Source organism: Mesocricetus auratus, unplaced genomic scaffold, assembly GCF_017639785.1.
Source record: "Mesocricetus auratus isolate SY011 unplaced genomic scaffold, BCM_Maur_2.0 Super-Scaffold_100011, whole genome shotgun sequence".
Taxonomy (NCBI): Eukaryota; Metazoa; Chordata; class Mammalia; order Rodentia; family Cricetidae; genus Mesocricetus; species Mesocricetus auratus.
In genome coordinates, this window is record NW_024429195.1 from 83,014,828 (window position 1) to 83,026,848 (window position 12,021).

Consider the following 12,021-nt stretch of genomic DNA (forward strand, 5'->3'; position numbering starts at 1 on the left):
ACCACACATACCTCATGCATATCCCACACTAACACACATACACACCACACACATACATAGCATATCCACACCACACACACCACACACATACACACTACACACACACACACACACCACAGTCCTACCCAAATAATTTTCAAGAAGAGGGAGCCAGTATGAGAGGTGTTCTTGTGGGAAGAGCCACTCACGAGCGTCTGTGGGGGCAATGATATGAACATTGTAGAGGAGAAAATGTATGATAGCAGCTTCCTATTTGGTAGTGGCAGTGGTGAAGGCCGTTCTTATGCCAGGCTTGCCTTGGGTGTCTCAGCTCTGACATCTAACTCACTGCTTGTACCTGTCCCATGAGCAGGGGCCTTTCTCATGTTAAAGATGACAAAAGGAGACTGAAGGGGGTGAAATCACTTGTTCACACTCTCAGAACTGTGAAGCCGGGCTGGGATTCCTAGCTGGTACCCACCTGACTCACCACGCTGTAAGATTTCCAGAAGATGAAAGCTATCATGACTGTAAAAAATGTTAACATCTACTTTAGTTTTTGAAAATTCAACCAAGGAGGAGGAAAGGAAAGAATAGGATAAATGGCTTTGGGGAAATCCAGGACATGTAGCTCATGTCTCTTTCAAGTGTGTCCTGGAACTTCTGCATTCCTTAGAGGGTCTCTTTAGACTCCCAACTGCTCCAACCACACTCTGAATTTCCAGAAATAGACTCAAGAAGGTAAAATGGATGCTGAAAAACACAGTGGGCAATAGAGCCACGCCATTGTATGGGCAGGGTCACGCAACAGGGTGTTATTAGGTCTTGGATGTTTAGCTCTGGTGCTGTGAGGAGGGCGGAGCTGGCCAGAGGTTATTAAGTCTCACTTGCATGCAGACTGTTGAGAGATCAGCTTTGGCAATCAAAGTGGGAGAGGAGGAGCACAGCCACTGTGGCCTGGGCAGAAGGGACCAGAAATGAGATGTCACAGATGTGGCATGAGACATGCATTGTGGAAGGCTGTCCTCTGGGTGTAACGTGGCTGTTGCTCCACTGAACCATCAGTGTCTGTGATTACCCTAAGGAGATCTGGAGAAGATTGGGTCATTAACTTCCTAGCGCACACGAGTGGAGGAGGGCCTCACAGGGCCCTGCTTCTCCCAAATTAAGATGGTTAAGAGGCAGTTAGCACCCCTCCCTAAAGATATATGTATATTTATAATATTATATATTGTGTAAGTATAATATATAATAGTATACATATCTTTATATAGTGTATGTGTGTATTTGATTAAACTCACCGTTGCACTAAACTAGACTTGGGTGGAATCATTTCCTGGTCTATTGTTTGGTGCCATATCTCTCATGTGTGAATAGATGATTGTTTATCTCTCCAGGAAAGGTCTCACATCAGCGTGCTGGCCATCTGGATGCAAGAGCAGGTACAAGAGTCCTAGTTTTCTAAAGCCAATGAGAGTGCCTTCATTAGAGACCAGAGACAGGAAAAGCAGCAGATTTGGGGATATGATCACTTCAGCTAAGATGATGCCAGTACTCCTGAGGGACATGTTCCATGGGCAGCTGGAACTGGATCAACCCATGCTTTCATTTCTTAAGTGCATGTTGGCTTCCCACTGGCACCTAGCACTGATCTTGGCATTGGCTGTGGAGTGATGGGCCAACCACATGTGATAGTCCACCATGGTGAATCTCCTTGCACAAGCCTAGGGATCTGTGTGGATTCACGGGTTACCGTGCTAGGCAGGAAAGAACAAGGGCTCAAGAAGAATCAGTGTTGGAGTGTGAGGCTTGCCAGTGGGGACCTGAAGGGGAAGCAGGTGGTATGAGGAGGTTCTGGAGTGAGAGGAGGCAGTGTTGGACTGGGAGCAGCAGCATCTGCAGAGAGGCAAAAGCCCAAGAGGGTGAGCAAGGAGTCTTGACACCGACTAGGCTGGGAAAAGCCTGGTACCACTTAGGCTGAGGCTCTTGGACCTATAGTCAAGAAAAGCAAGGTGCTGGTGTGCCTGACTAAGGTTAGATTTCGTTCAGGGACCACAGACATTCCTGCACCTCCCCTTGTGGGACTTGTCTGCACGTGGGGATTTGCTAGTGTGTGCACCGACTTCGCCTGGAAAGTGAGGGACCAAGGTGACTCCTGGCCCCTCAGCTTCAGATGACTGGATACTGATACTAACGTGGGATTCCTAAAGCCCAGGAAGATTCCTGTGGCCTGGACAATTTTCACCCTCTTGCTTTAACAGAAAGCTGGGAGGTGGGCGGGTCTTAAGCCCACTCGCTTAAGTCTCCACAACCCTGTGAAGAACTTCCTTCTTATATCCCATTTCACAGACAAAGAAACCAAGGCACGAGAGGTGAGGGCATTTCCCCAAGGCCTCAGTCTTTAGAAGTGCCTGAGTTTGAGCCCAGGCAGCATGTCTTAGAGACTGTTCTCCTAGGTGCTTCTCTGTATGAATGGGGGTCATTTCCATTGTACTTAGACCAAGGAAGGCCTGTGCCAGCGTAGGGCCTGGCCCAGGAGCCTGGAGAAAAGACAGGTAGGGATTCAGAGAGGAGACACTTCCAGGTAGCCTGTTCTTGGAAGCTGTTTCTAATCCCAGGCTTCAGAGAAGGTGAGATGCTCCCAGAGGATCATGGGATTTAAAGGTAAAGGAATCCTGAGGAACTGTGTAACTCAGTTTCCCCATGTGTAGGAGGGAGGCTGAGGCCAGCAGACATGGAGGGACAAAGCTCAGAGCCTCTTCCCGTTCTTCTCCCCCGACAAGGGTTCTCCCAGAACAACTTCTCCCAGAACAGCCAGCATCCACTGTACCCAAGAGACCCTCTACTGGCTCAGCAGGTGCTCTGGCTCGCTGGGACCCCAAGGTCGCCATAGAGAAAGGAAGATGGAGACATCTAACGAGGTGGCACCCACAAACTACTTTTCAAGGCAGCCAGACTGCACCCCAGTTCCTGCCCCTCTGAGGTAAGCAGGTACACTCCTGTGACCCAGACCAATTTTATCCCATACAGGACCAGCCACACATAAAGCTGTTTCTAAAACCCGCCAGGCTTTAAGGTCTCCCCAAGGCACTAAGCTCCCCTCCCAACCCTCTCTTCATCTTAGAGGGTCCCGCCAATCCGTCACAAGGCCGTGGAGAGCCAGAAACCAGGAAAGCCTACCTTTCCACCTGCAGGTTGACCTTGGAGGGCTCCACGTTGGGATTTTCCCACTCCATTTGTGGGCAGTGCATGAAGTAGCAGAGTGTGTACAGGGCCTCTGGCTCCCAGTAGAGCGCCCCCTGCTTGTGGTGCAGGGGCGTGCCATTGCCGTGGTGCTTCGCATTGAGGGGCTGCAGGTGGTGCATCGCCCGAGACACCAGGTCGCCTGTGGACAGAAGCAAGATGTCAGAACCTGCAGGCACAGACGCCAATCTGAAGGTCTTCGCAGAGACTCCGGCCCCTGGTTTCCCCAACCACTGCAGCCTACCACAGTCCCACCGCAGAGAGGAAAAGCGTTTGTTGGCCATGTGACGGTCAGGGGCGTGGTCTGAAGCACAGATGGCAATGGAATCAGCTGCAGTCCTGCCCTTCTGCAACTCCAAATGCTCCACCTCCCCTCTCATGTAGCCCAGGATGGCCTCAAAGTCACTGAGGATAACTTGAACTAATCCTGCCTCCATCTCCCGAGTGCGGGGATTACAGGCATGAGCTACCACACCCACACTGTATGGTGTCGAGGATGGAGCCCAGGGCTTCTCTGCGAATTCTAGGCACACCCTACCAGTCGAGCTATACCCTCAGCCCTAGAAACCCAATTTTTTACAAGGACCAGGAAGGGCTTTGTGCTCCTTCTAGATGCTCTCTCCTGACTCACGATGTCCCATCGTGTCCACGGCATGACTGATGGCAAATCCCCCAGAAAGCCATGCTACAGCCATCCTGTCCGATCCAGTTAGCACTGGCTCTGTCCTTTCCTAGTGTGGCTCTCACGGTGCGCGCTAAGCCATCCTGTCCGTTTCACGAATGTTGCCATGCCAAAGTGAGGAGCAGTGGTTGCTGCTACTTGCTCAATTTTAAATGTACTCATTTCGTCTTATTTAAATACATCCATGTAATGAGGAAAATTATGCCACTTTCATAAATAGAATATGAGCATCACTTGCCATAAATAGAAAGCAAATCTGATGAAGACAGCTCAGCTTTGACTTTGCTTTATTCTTAAATGAGTAACAAGTATCAGAAAGGGGGCCAGGGGCTCACATCAAACAGAGCCTTTTATAGCAATTAAGGTGAAAGGAGATTTAAGAGAACCAGCACACGATAAATGTATTTTAATGCACTTCCCCTGGCCACTGAAGCCATCTCATGCACAGCGGCGTGCACGGCATACCTTTGGAGCCGCTTGCGTAAGGTGTGCGATGATTGCTTTTGTGGGTCAACTGTGGAGCTAAGTTGCTTGGTCAGACGTTGGCTAGACATTTCTTTGGGGGTGTTTTATGGATCATTTTACTGAGAGTAGACTCTAAGAACAGAAGCAAACAAACCTTCTGTGATGTGGATGGGCCTTGGCTAATTGGTTGAAGACCTAAAGAAAAAACGGGCTGGAGACAATGGCTCAGCAGCTAAAAGCATGCAGCCTTCTTCCGGAGGACCAGAGACCAGTTCCCAGCACCCACCAGGCAGCTCGTGGCTGCATCAACTCCAGAGTACCTGATGCCCTCTTCTGGTCTCTGTGGGTACCCCGCACATGAGACGTGGCAGGCCCGTGTGTACGGTGTGTGTGTGTCTGTGTGTGTGTGTGTGTAACACAAAAGCAAACAAAAATAAAAAAGTGGAAAAATGTGAAGTTTTCCCTCCAGAAAAGGAGTTCTACCTCCAGGCTGCAATGTCAGCTTTTGTTAGGATCTCAGCCAGCTGGCCTGCCTTGCAACTGCTGGGCCCGCAGGCCACAGCCAGATCTTTGAAATCACCCCTGGCCCTCCTACTCTTCCTTTGTCTTTTGAAACACAGTCTTACTATGTAGCTTAGGCTTGAGAGGAATTACAGAGATTGCCTCAGTCTTGCTTCCATGTGCTGAGATTATAGACATGAGCCACCATGCCTCTCTCTCTCTCTCTCTCTCTCTCTCTCTCTCTCTCTCTCTCTCTTTCCTCTCTCTCTTGCTCTCTCCCTGTCTCTGTCTCTGTCTCTCCACCAGCACAATGTCTATGCTAGCCCCTCCCATCCCATCAGGCATTGTCTGGCCAAACCCTAGGCTGGGCCTCTCAACGGCACACTTTACTTGAGCTCAAAGCCCAAGCACACGAAGCTCTGTGACGAGCAGAGGTTTTCCTCTGAGGATTTAAAACTCTGCTTTAGCTAGAAGAGGAGCCACCAGCAGACAGGATGGGCAAGAGAGCAGTAGCTCACTAGAAGGACGTAAGGTCCCGAGCCCCGCCCCCTGAGTAGAGCCGCAGCTTCAGCATCCTTCTCAGAGCGGGTTTGGAGCTCTGCCACTTGTGATGCGAGGGCTGGGATACAGTCCCCAGGCTGAACACCTGGTCAGCAGGTGCAAGGGGCTGAGGTGCAGGGGCGTGGCTGACTGAGATGTCAGCTGGACTGGACTGGGCACTGTCTGGCAGCTGGCAAAGAATTTCTGAGTGTGTCTGTGTGGACATTTCCTGACAGAACTGGCATTTAAATCTGTGGACTGAGGAAGAGCTATCTGCCTACTGTGCTCACCTAATCAGCCCAGGTCCCTGATAAAACAGAACACCTGGGATGGAAAGTTCTCTCTGTGTTTGGACTCAGAATACTACCTTTCTTGCCATTCTGCTTATTGCCACATTGGGAAAATAACAGGGCACCATGTCGGTAGCAGAGAGCAGCCCCCAAGGCCCCATTCTGATCTCTGACACCCCAGAGATCACATCTGTGGGGAAACAATATTCTGTTCTTGAGTCAGGGCCTGGTCCAGGGCCAGTCTGTCCTTCTCCCTTTCTGAAACCCGAGTCAGGGCCTGGTACAGGGCTGGTCTGCCCTTCTCCCTTTCCTGCAGCTGGGAGAAACAGCAAAGAAAGAGGAGGAGGCAGCTAGAAGGAACTCCTCTGTGGAAGGCACCGCACCGGGGCAGGAGGGCCCCTGGGCTGCCTGCACATGGAGAACAGAAAGGAAGGTCTGCTGCACTAAGGAGCACCCGAAACAAGGGGCGGGGAAGCAGGTGCTGGGTCTCTGGGGTCAGCGGGGCTGACATCACTGCGTTTGAAAGCAGCACAAGGGACAGGAGCCGGCAGCTCTGGTGGACAGCAGCAAGCTCATACCTCAGCGCTTCCCGTGTGCCGAAAACGTTGCATATGGGTCCTCATAGCATATCCATAATACAGGCGAGGAGGGACTCTAACCCAAATCACACTGCCACACAGGCAGAGACCCGAGTGATAACTGTGAGGGCGAACACTCCACCTCCAGGCCCCCGGGCATCACCAGGAGTTTAGCTTCCCCTCACAGGTATCAACTGACGACAGCCTTCTGTGTGCTGTCCAGTGGGTTCAGCATAGACCCTGGCTGCAGCGTTGGGGCAGGGCTCTGACTGCGCATGTCAGGGTCCTCAGGTGGCCCTCACCACAGGTAGAAGCAGGGCCTGGAGTATTTAGTGATTCATGGTGCAGCCAGCCTCACACTGAGCAAGGACAAGGCAGGTAAACCTGGTGCCTTCATGGGACACGTCACCTGGCAGAGTCTAGAAACAGCCAGGTGAGCCCTGCAGAGAAGCAGGTGTCCAGTGAGCTGAAGGGATGTGAGGACAGCCGGTCTGAGGGGTCTCGGCCAGGTGCAGCGTACAGAACTTACAATATTCTCTGTTCTCCTTGTAGACGACCGCACTGTAGTCCTCCAAAGCAAGCACCAGGGGAAGGCCCCAGAAGTGACTGAGTGTTTTTGTTTACTTCAGTATGTGTGTGTGTGCATGCATGTGTGTGTGTGTGTGCACGCGTGTGCGTGCAGGACAGAGGTGGTTCACATTGGACGTCTTCCTCAATCACTCTCCATCTTGTTTTCTGAGGCATGATGTCTCCCTGAACCTAGAGTACAGTGACTGGAATAGACCGGCTGGCCAGTGAGGCCCAGAGATGGGACAGCAGGTGCTACCCCAGGGCTTTTTCCCTTCTCAATGTGGGTCTTGGGGGATCAAACTCAGGCCTTCGTGCAAGCACTTTACTGGACCTCCACACTGCCTCATTGTGTCCAGATTTTGGTTGTTTTTGTTTCCCAAATAGCTGGAGAAGGACAGAGACACTCAGGTCCTTAGCCAGTCAGCCAAGACTCCCGGAGCCGGGAGCGGCCCAGGCTTTCTCTCTGAGGGGCTCCCAACAGCAGACAAGCCGTTGCCCCACCATTTTGAGGGCCAGTTTGGAACCTGCTAGGCTCAGAGCGCCACCAGACACCCGGAGCACGCAGACACCCGGAGCACGCAGACGACACCCGGAGCACGCAGACGACACCCGGAGCGGAGCACGCAGACGACACCCGGAGCACGCAGACACCCGGAGCACGCCTCCTTGCACCCACCGCGTCTACAGTGCATGCGGATATGGTTCAGGGCTGCTGCCGTGGCTCTCGCTGCGTTGGATTTCAATCCCAGGAGACATTCAGGAAAGTCTGGGGACATTTTTGCTTTTCACACGTATGGAGCCGCTATTGATATCCAATGGGCTGAGGTTGGGGACCCTGCTGAGCATCCTGTGCCCAGGTCAGGTGTCACAACAGAATCTAGTCCCGAAGGTTCACACTGCTGAGATGGGAAACTGAGGCCAGGTTGCAGGGCAAGGTGGGGTCAGACAAGGTTCCGTGTGTTGCCAGTGCCTGTGTCTGTCTCTCTACAGTGGTCCAATTTCCTTCTCCAAAGGCAGCCCAGTTCAGCTGGCCAGCCCTCAGTCCATCCTGAAGCAATTTGGCTTTATGCAGCAAATGTATTATCAAATGCTCCAGTCCCCTGAGTCAGTAATCCACTTCTGAGAATGTGTCCCAATGTTGGAATTCAAAATGCTGCAGAACCTTCATCCACAGGGATTGGCACCCAAATCTTATTTACAGACTCCCAAATCCATCAAACAAATGTCCAAAAATAATAAGAAAGAAACTCTAGTACACCCACAAGATCAAATAATAGACTTGGGCAGACACAAAAACTGTTTACACAAAACTGCAATATCATGAGGAGGAATCTTCATTAAAATGGTAAGTAGGGAAAGTGCTAACTTCAAAATTACTTACAGTGTGATCAGGATTGTGTTATTAAAAAGCATGCACAAAGTAAATATCGGGAGGAGGAAGCCACTGTTGACCAAGGATTTTTCAGCAGTCTCTAAACTTGGATTCTGGCAGCTGGGGACGGGCATTTCCTTTCCTACACTTCTGTCCAGGGTCAGACTAGAATATTCTTTCTCCCAAAGGCCTCATGAGGGAGGAGCTCATGGGGCCCTGGAGATTTACACACAGTTGGTGGCCACTAGAGGAGGGAGGGTAGCTGTTAGTGTTAATTGTCAACAAGACAAAACCCAGAGTCCACAGGGAGAATGGCCCTCAGGCATGTGCCCCAGGATCGGTTTGGCTATGGTCCTTGATGGGAGACTGACCCACTGCAGGCGGAGGCTGTGGGCTGTGGAAGACTGAAGGGGAACTGAGATGAACCCTTGCACTACTTCCTGGCTCTTTGCTCTCGACTGTGGATGGAACGTGACCAGCTGCTTCAAGTGCCTGCCACCCTGACGTGCTCACAGAGATGGACTGTAACCTGGCGTTGTGGTCCAGTTAGGCCCTTATTCCTTAAGGTGTTCTTATGGGGTATTTATCACAGCAACAGAAAAGAGACTAAAGCAGGAGTCATGAGAGAGGCGCAGGAGGGGACAACAGGGGATGAATGCTATCAAAGTATATTATTTACACGTGTGAAAATGTCATAATGAAGCCCGTTATGCATAATTAACACATATTAATAAAATGAAGGAAAAATTCCTGTGGAATACTTCAGAGCGAGAAAATCAAAAGCGAGTGGGGATGGGTGTGGCGGCAGGCACGCACAGATGCCGAGAGGGTGGCGGTGGTTCCCAGCTGCCAGCTGTCGTGATCTGGGGCACTGGAAGGCCGGTGGGTGGGGCTTTTGCCTTGTGGTTTCGCTGTCTCCCCATCTTCTTGGGGGATCATTCAGCGCACCTCGCATTCTCAGGTCCTTGACTTCTTAGCTTGGATGACTACTACCCATACCCTCCCAGCTACTGATGGTTGATCAAACGGCACATCTTCCAGGGAGCCCTCTAAAATGCCCTGGCCAGAATCCCATTTCCTTGCATACCTTCAACACACCCTAATAAAGATGACTGCTTACTTTCGTAGTGCTCCCCAGCTGCCTCTCCACACGTCCCTCCCTAGAGCCCCGGGCACAGAGAACACACTCTGTTTCTCGCTTCTGGGGAGCAGTAGAGTATGCTCTTTGTCTGCATCTTAGCCCCCAGTCTGATGCTGCTCAGCAGTTTACTGGACAAGCCGATTTACTTCTCTGTGAGAAGGGACAGTAACGGCAGAATGGACCTGTCGTGTAAAATGAATATAATGTCAGTATTTACCTCATAGAATTAGATGAGGAAATACATATACACACAATGCTAAAAAAAGGGTCTGGTACATTGTTTGTGTTTAATTAGCATTTAGTTCTAATCTTTTTTGCATCATCATTGTCATTGCCATCATTATTACCATCGCCATCACCACCATATCATTTCCATCCTCACCATCATCAGCAACATCATTATCGTATCATTTCTGTCATCACCATGTTCATCATTACTAATATTATCACCTCACTATCACCATCATCATTACATCATTTCTGTCATCAGCACCATCATCTCTAATCATCATCAATATAATTTTTGTCATCACCATGCTCATCATCACCACCATCACCACCAGCATATTGCGTCATTTCAGTAGTCACCATGCTCATCATCTCCATCTCCATCATCATCATCATCACTAATGCATCACTTCAGTCATCACATGATTTCCCCCATCATCGTCATCTTCATCCCTAGAGGCCCTCAAGATATCTTTGAGTAGGGCTGCCCGTTTGAGAAGAATGGTATAGAGATTTTCACCCTCATTACCTGGGTTTGAAACTTTCAACTCCATAAGTGCTACCTGCCGTCTTCCCTGTCTGTGACATGAGCCCCAAACAAAAATTCATTTATTTCGTTAGCTGTTCTGAGCTTGGGCAGCTAGAGTTCAGTTCAAGGAACCTATCTGAGAATCCATCCATTGGTAATTGTGTTTCCCAAATGTCAGCCACCTGGGAATTACCATCATGTCTCTCATATCTGTGCACAGCATGTACAATTTATTTACTTAATATTTTCTCTTTAAATTGCCTCACTTGTTCATACAAATAAATTCATTTAAAAAAGAAACTTTATATCAGCACCATAAATGGAAAACCAATATTTCCTCATGCTCATAAAATATACATAGTAATAAAAATTAAAAAGGCTCTGTGCATCACCTACAGTCATCTTCCATGCCAGCCCAGGGGATGCTTCTTGAACCTGACCAGCTCCAGCTCTTATGTACAGCCCCCAGAAGTGGAGACTGCTGTGAGCCAGGGGTGACTCTCCTGGAAAAACATCACACATTCCAAGGGTTTCTGCTTCGGCCCAAATCTGTGCAGAGACAGCCCTTTTGTTTTGAAAAGATGGAAGGGAAAGAAGAGAGAAAAGAAGAGGAGAGGGAGTGAGAGGCAAGGAGAAAAGAAGAGGAGAGGGAAGGGGAGGAGAAGAGGGGAAAGGAGGAGAGGGGAAGAGAGGAGATGGGAAGGGAAGACTGCGTAGACTCTGTCATTATGAAGAAACTAATGAGAGCATTTTTCGTATGGAGGAACAGAGAGAACAAACAAACTCACACATATCTGGGTTAAGTAGGAAACCTGCTTTTCATGCGCTCATTGAACAGACATTTATTGAGTTATATGGTATGTTAGGCATTGTTCTAGGTACTGAAGTCACAAACATTTTTTTAAACTCTTAGTGGGGAGACAGAAAATAAATGCATAGTATACTGATTACTAGAAGAAAACTAAAACAAGAAAAAAGTATAGAGTGATGAGAGAGGTTTAAGTGGGGTGGCAGTCACAGTAAAGTATCTTCAGGGAGGTGACATTAATTATAGCTAAGACTAGAAGGAAGCCAAGTAGGAACCTTGTGGAGTATCAGGGGCAAGAGCTTTCCAGGCATGAGGAGCAGCTGGTGCAGATGCCTTGAGGCAGAAGATGAGTGGAGGATGTAAGTCTCTGACCAAAGGAAACTTAGAGGAAGAAAGAGTTTATTTGGCTCACATTTCCATCACTGTAGGAAGTCAGGGCAGGCACTCAAATGGGAATCCTAGGCAGAAACCATAGAGGAGCATTGCTAGTTAGTTCACTCACAGGCTCGTGTTTAGCTAGCTTTCTAACACAGTTCAGGTCTACCTGACTAGGGATGGTGCCACCCACAGTGGGCTGGACCATCCTCCATCAATTAGCGATTAAGAAAATACGCCATAGACAAGCCTACAGGTCACTGTTGGAGGCAGCTTCTCAACTAAGGCTCCTGCTTCCCAGAGTTTGTGTCAAATTGACAAGAGCTAACCAGAATACAAGACTGAATAAGTGTTAACACTTGCTGAGGAGAAAGTACTGCCCTGCTGGGGAGGAGACTTTCCCATTGGACACGCGTCTGAAAGGTGGGCAGGGCTTCATGGTGCAGCTTTTGTTGAGCTGTCACTCTTACTCAGATGACGTTTTAGTGGTGTAACTGCCTGTCCTGCTCGTAACTTCAGGAAACTCAATAATCCAGACTCTGGTGGAATCATTTCTTTGGTCTGTCAGGAAAAGCCACACAACACAGTCCAGCCCCATCATCACTCAGGGGTGACCACAACTGCCCAAAGACTCCAAGTCAGTGTGGGGATGGCATGTTCTCTTCAGATGTCACCTCCCTGGTATGTGTTTGAGGACACGCATATGTTCAACTCAGGGTC

General features: G+C 49.6%; 1 protein-coding gene across 4 annotated transcripts in view; it reads right to left on the bottom strand.

Annotated features, from left to right (window-relative positions):
• Btbd11 (BTB domain containing 11) overlaps positions 1 to 12,021 on the bottom strand; it is a 271,122-nt gene that overhangs the window by 88,267 nt on the left and 170,834 nt on the right. For all 4 annotated transcript variants that reach the window (XM_013123372.3, XM_013123371.3, XM_005083796.4 and 1 more), the window contains exon 3: positions 3,160 to 3,364. In XM_013123372.3, the coding sequence (XP_012978826.1) occupies positions 3,160 to 3,364 (205 nt within the window). The remainder of the gene's footprint in view (positions 1 to 3,159; positions 3,365 to 12,021) is intronic.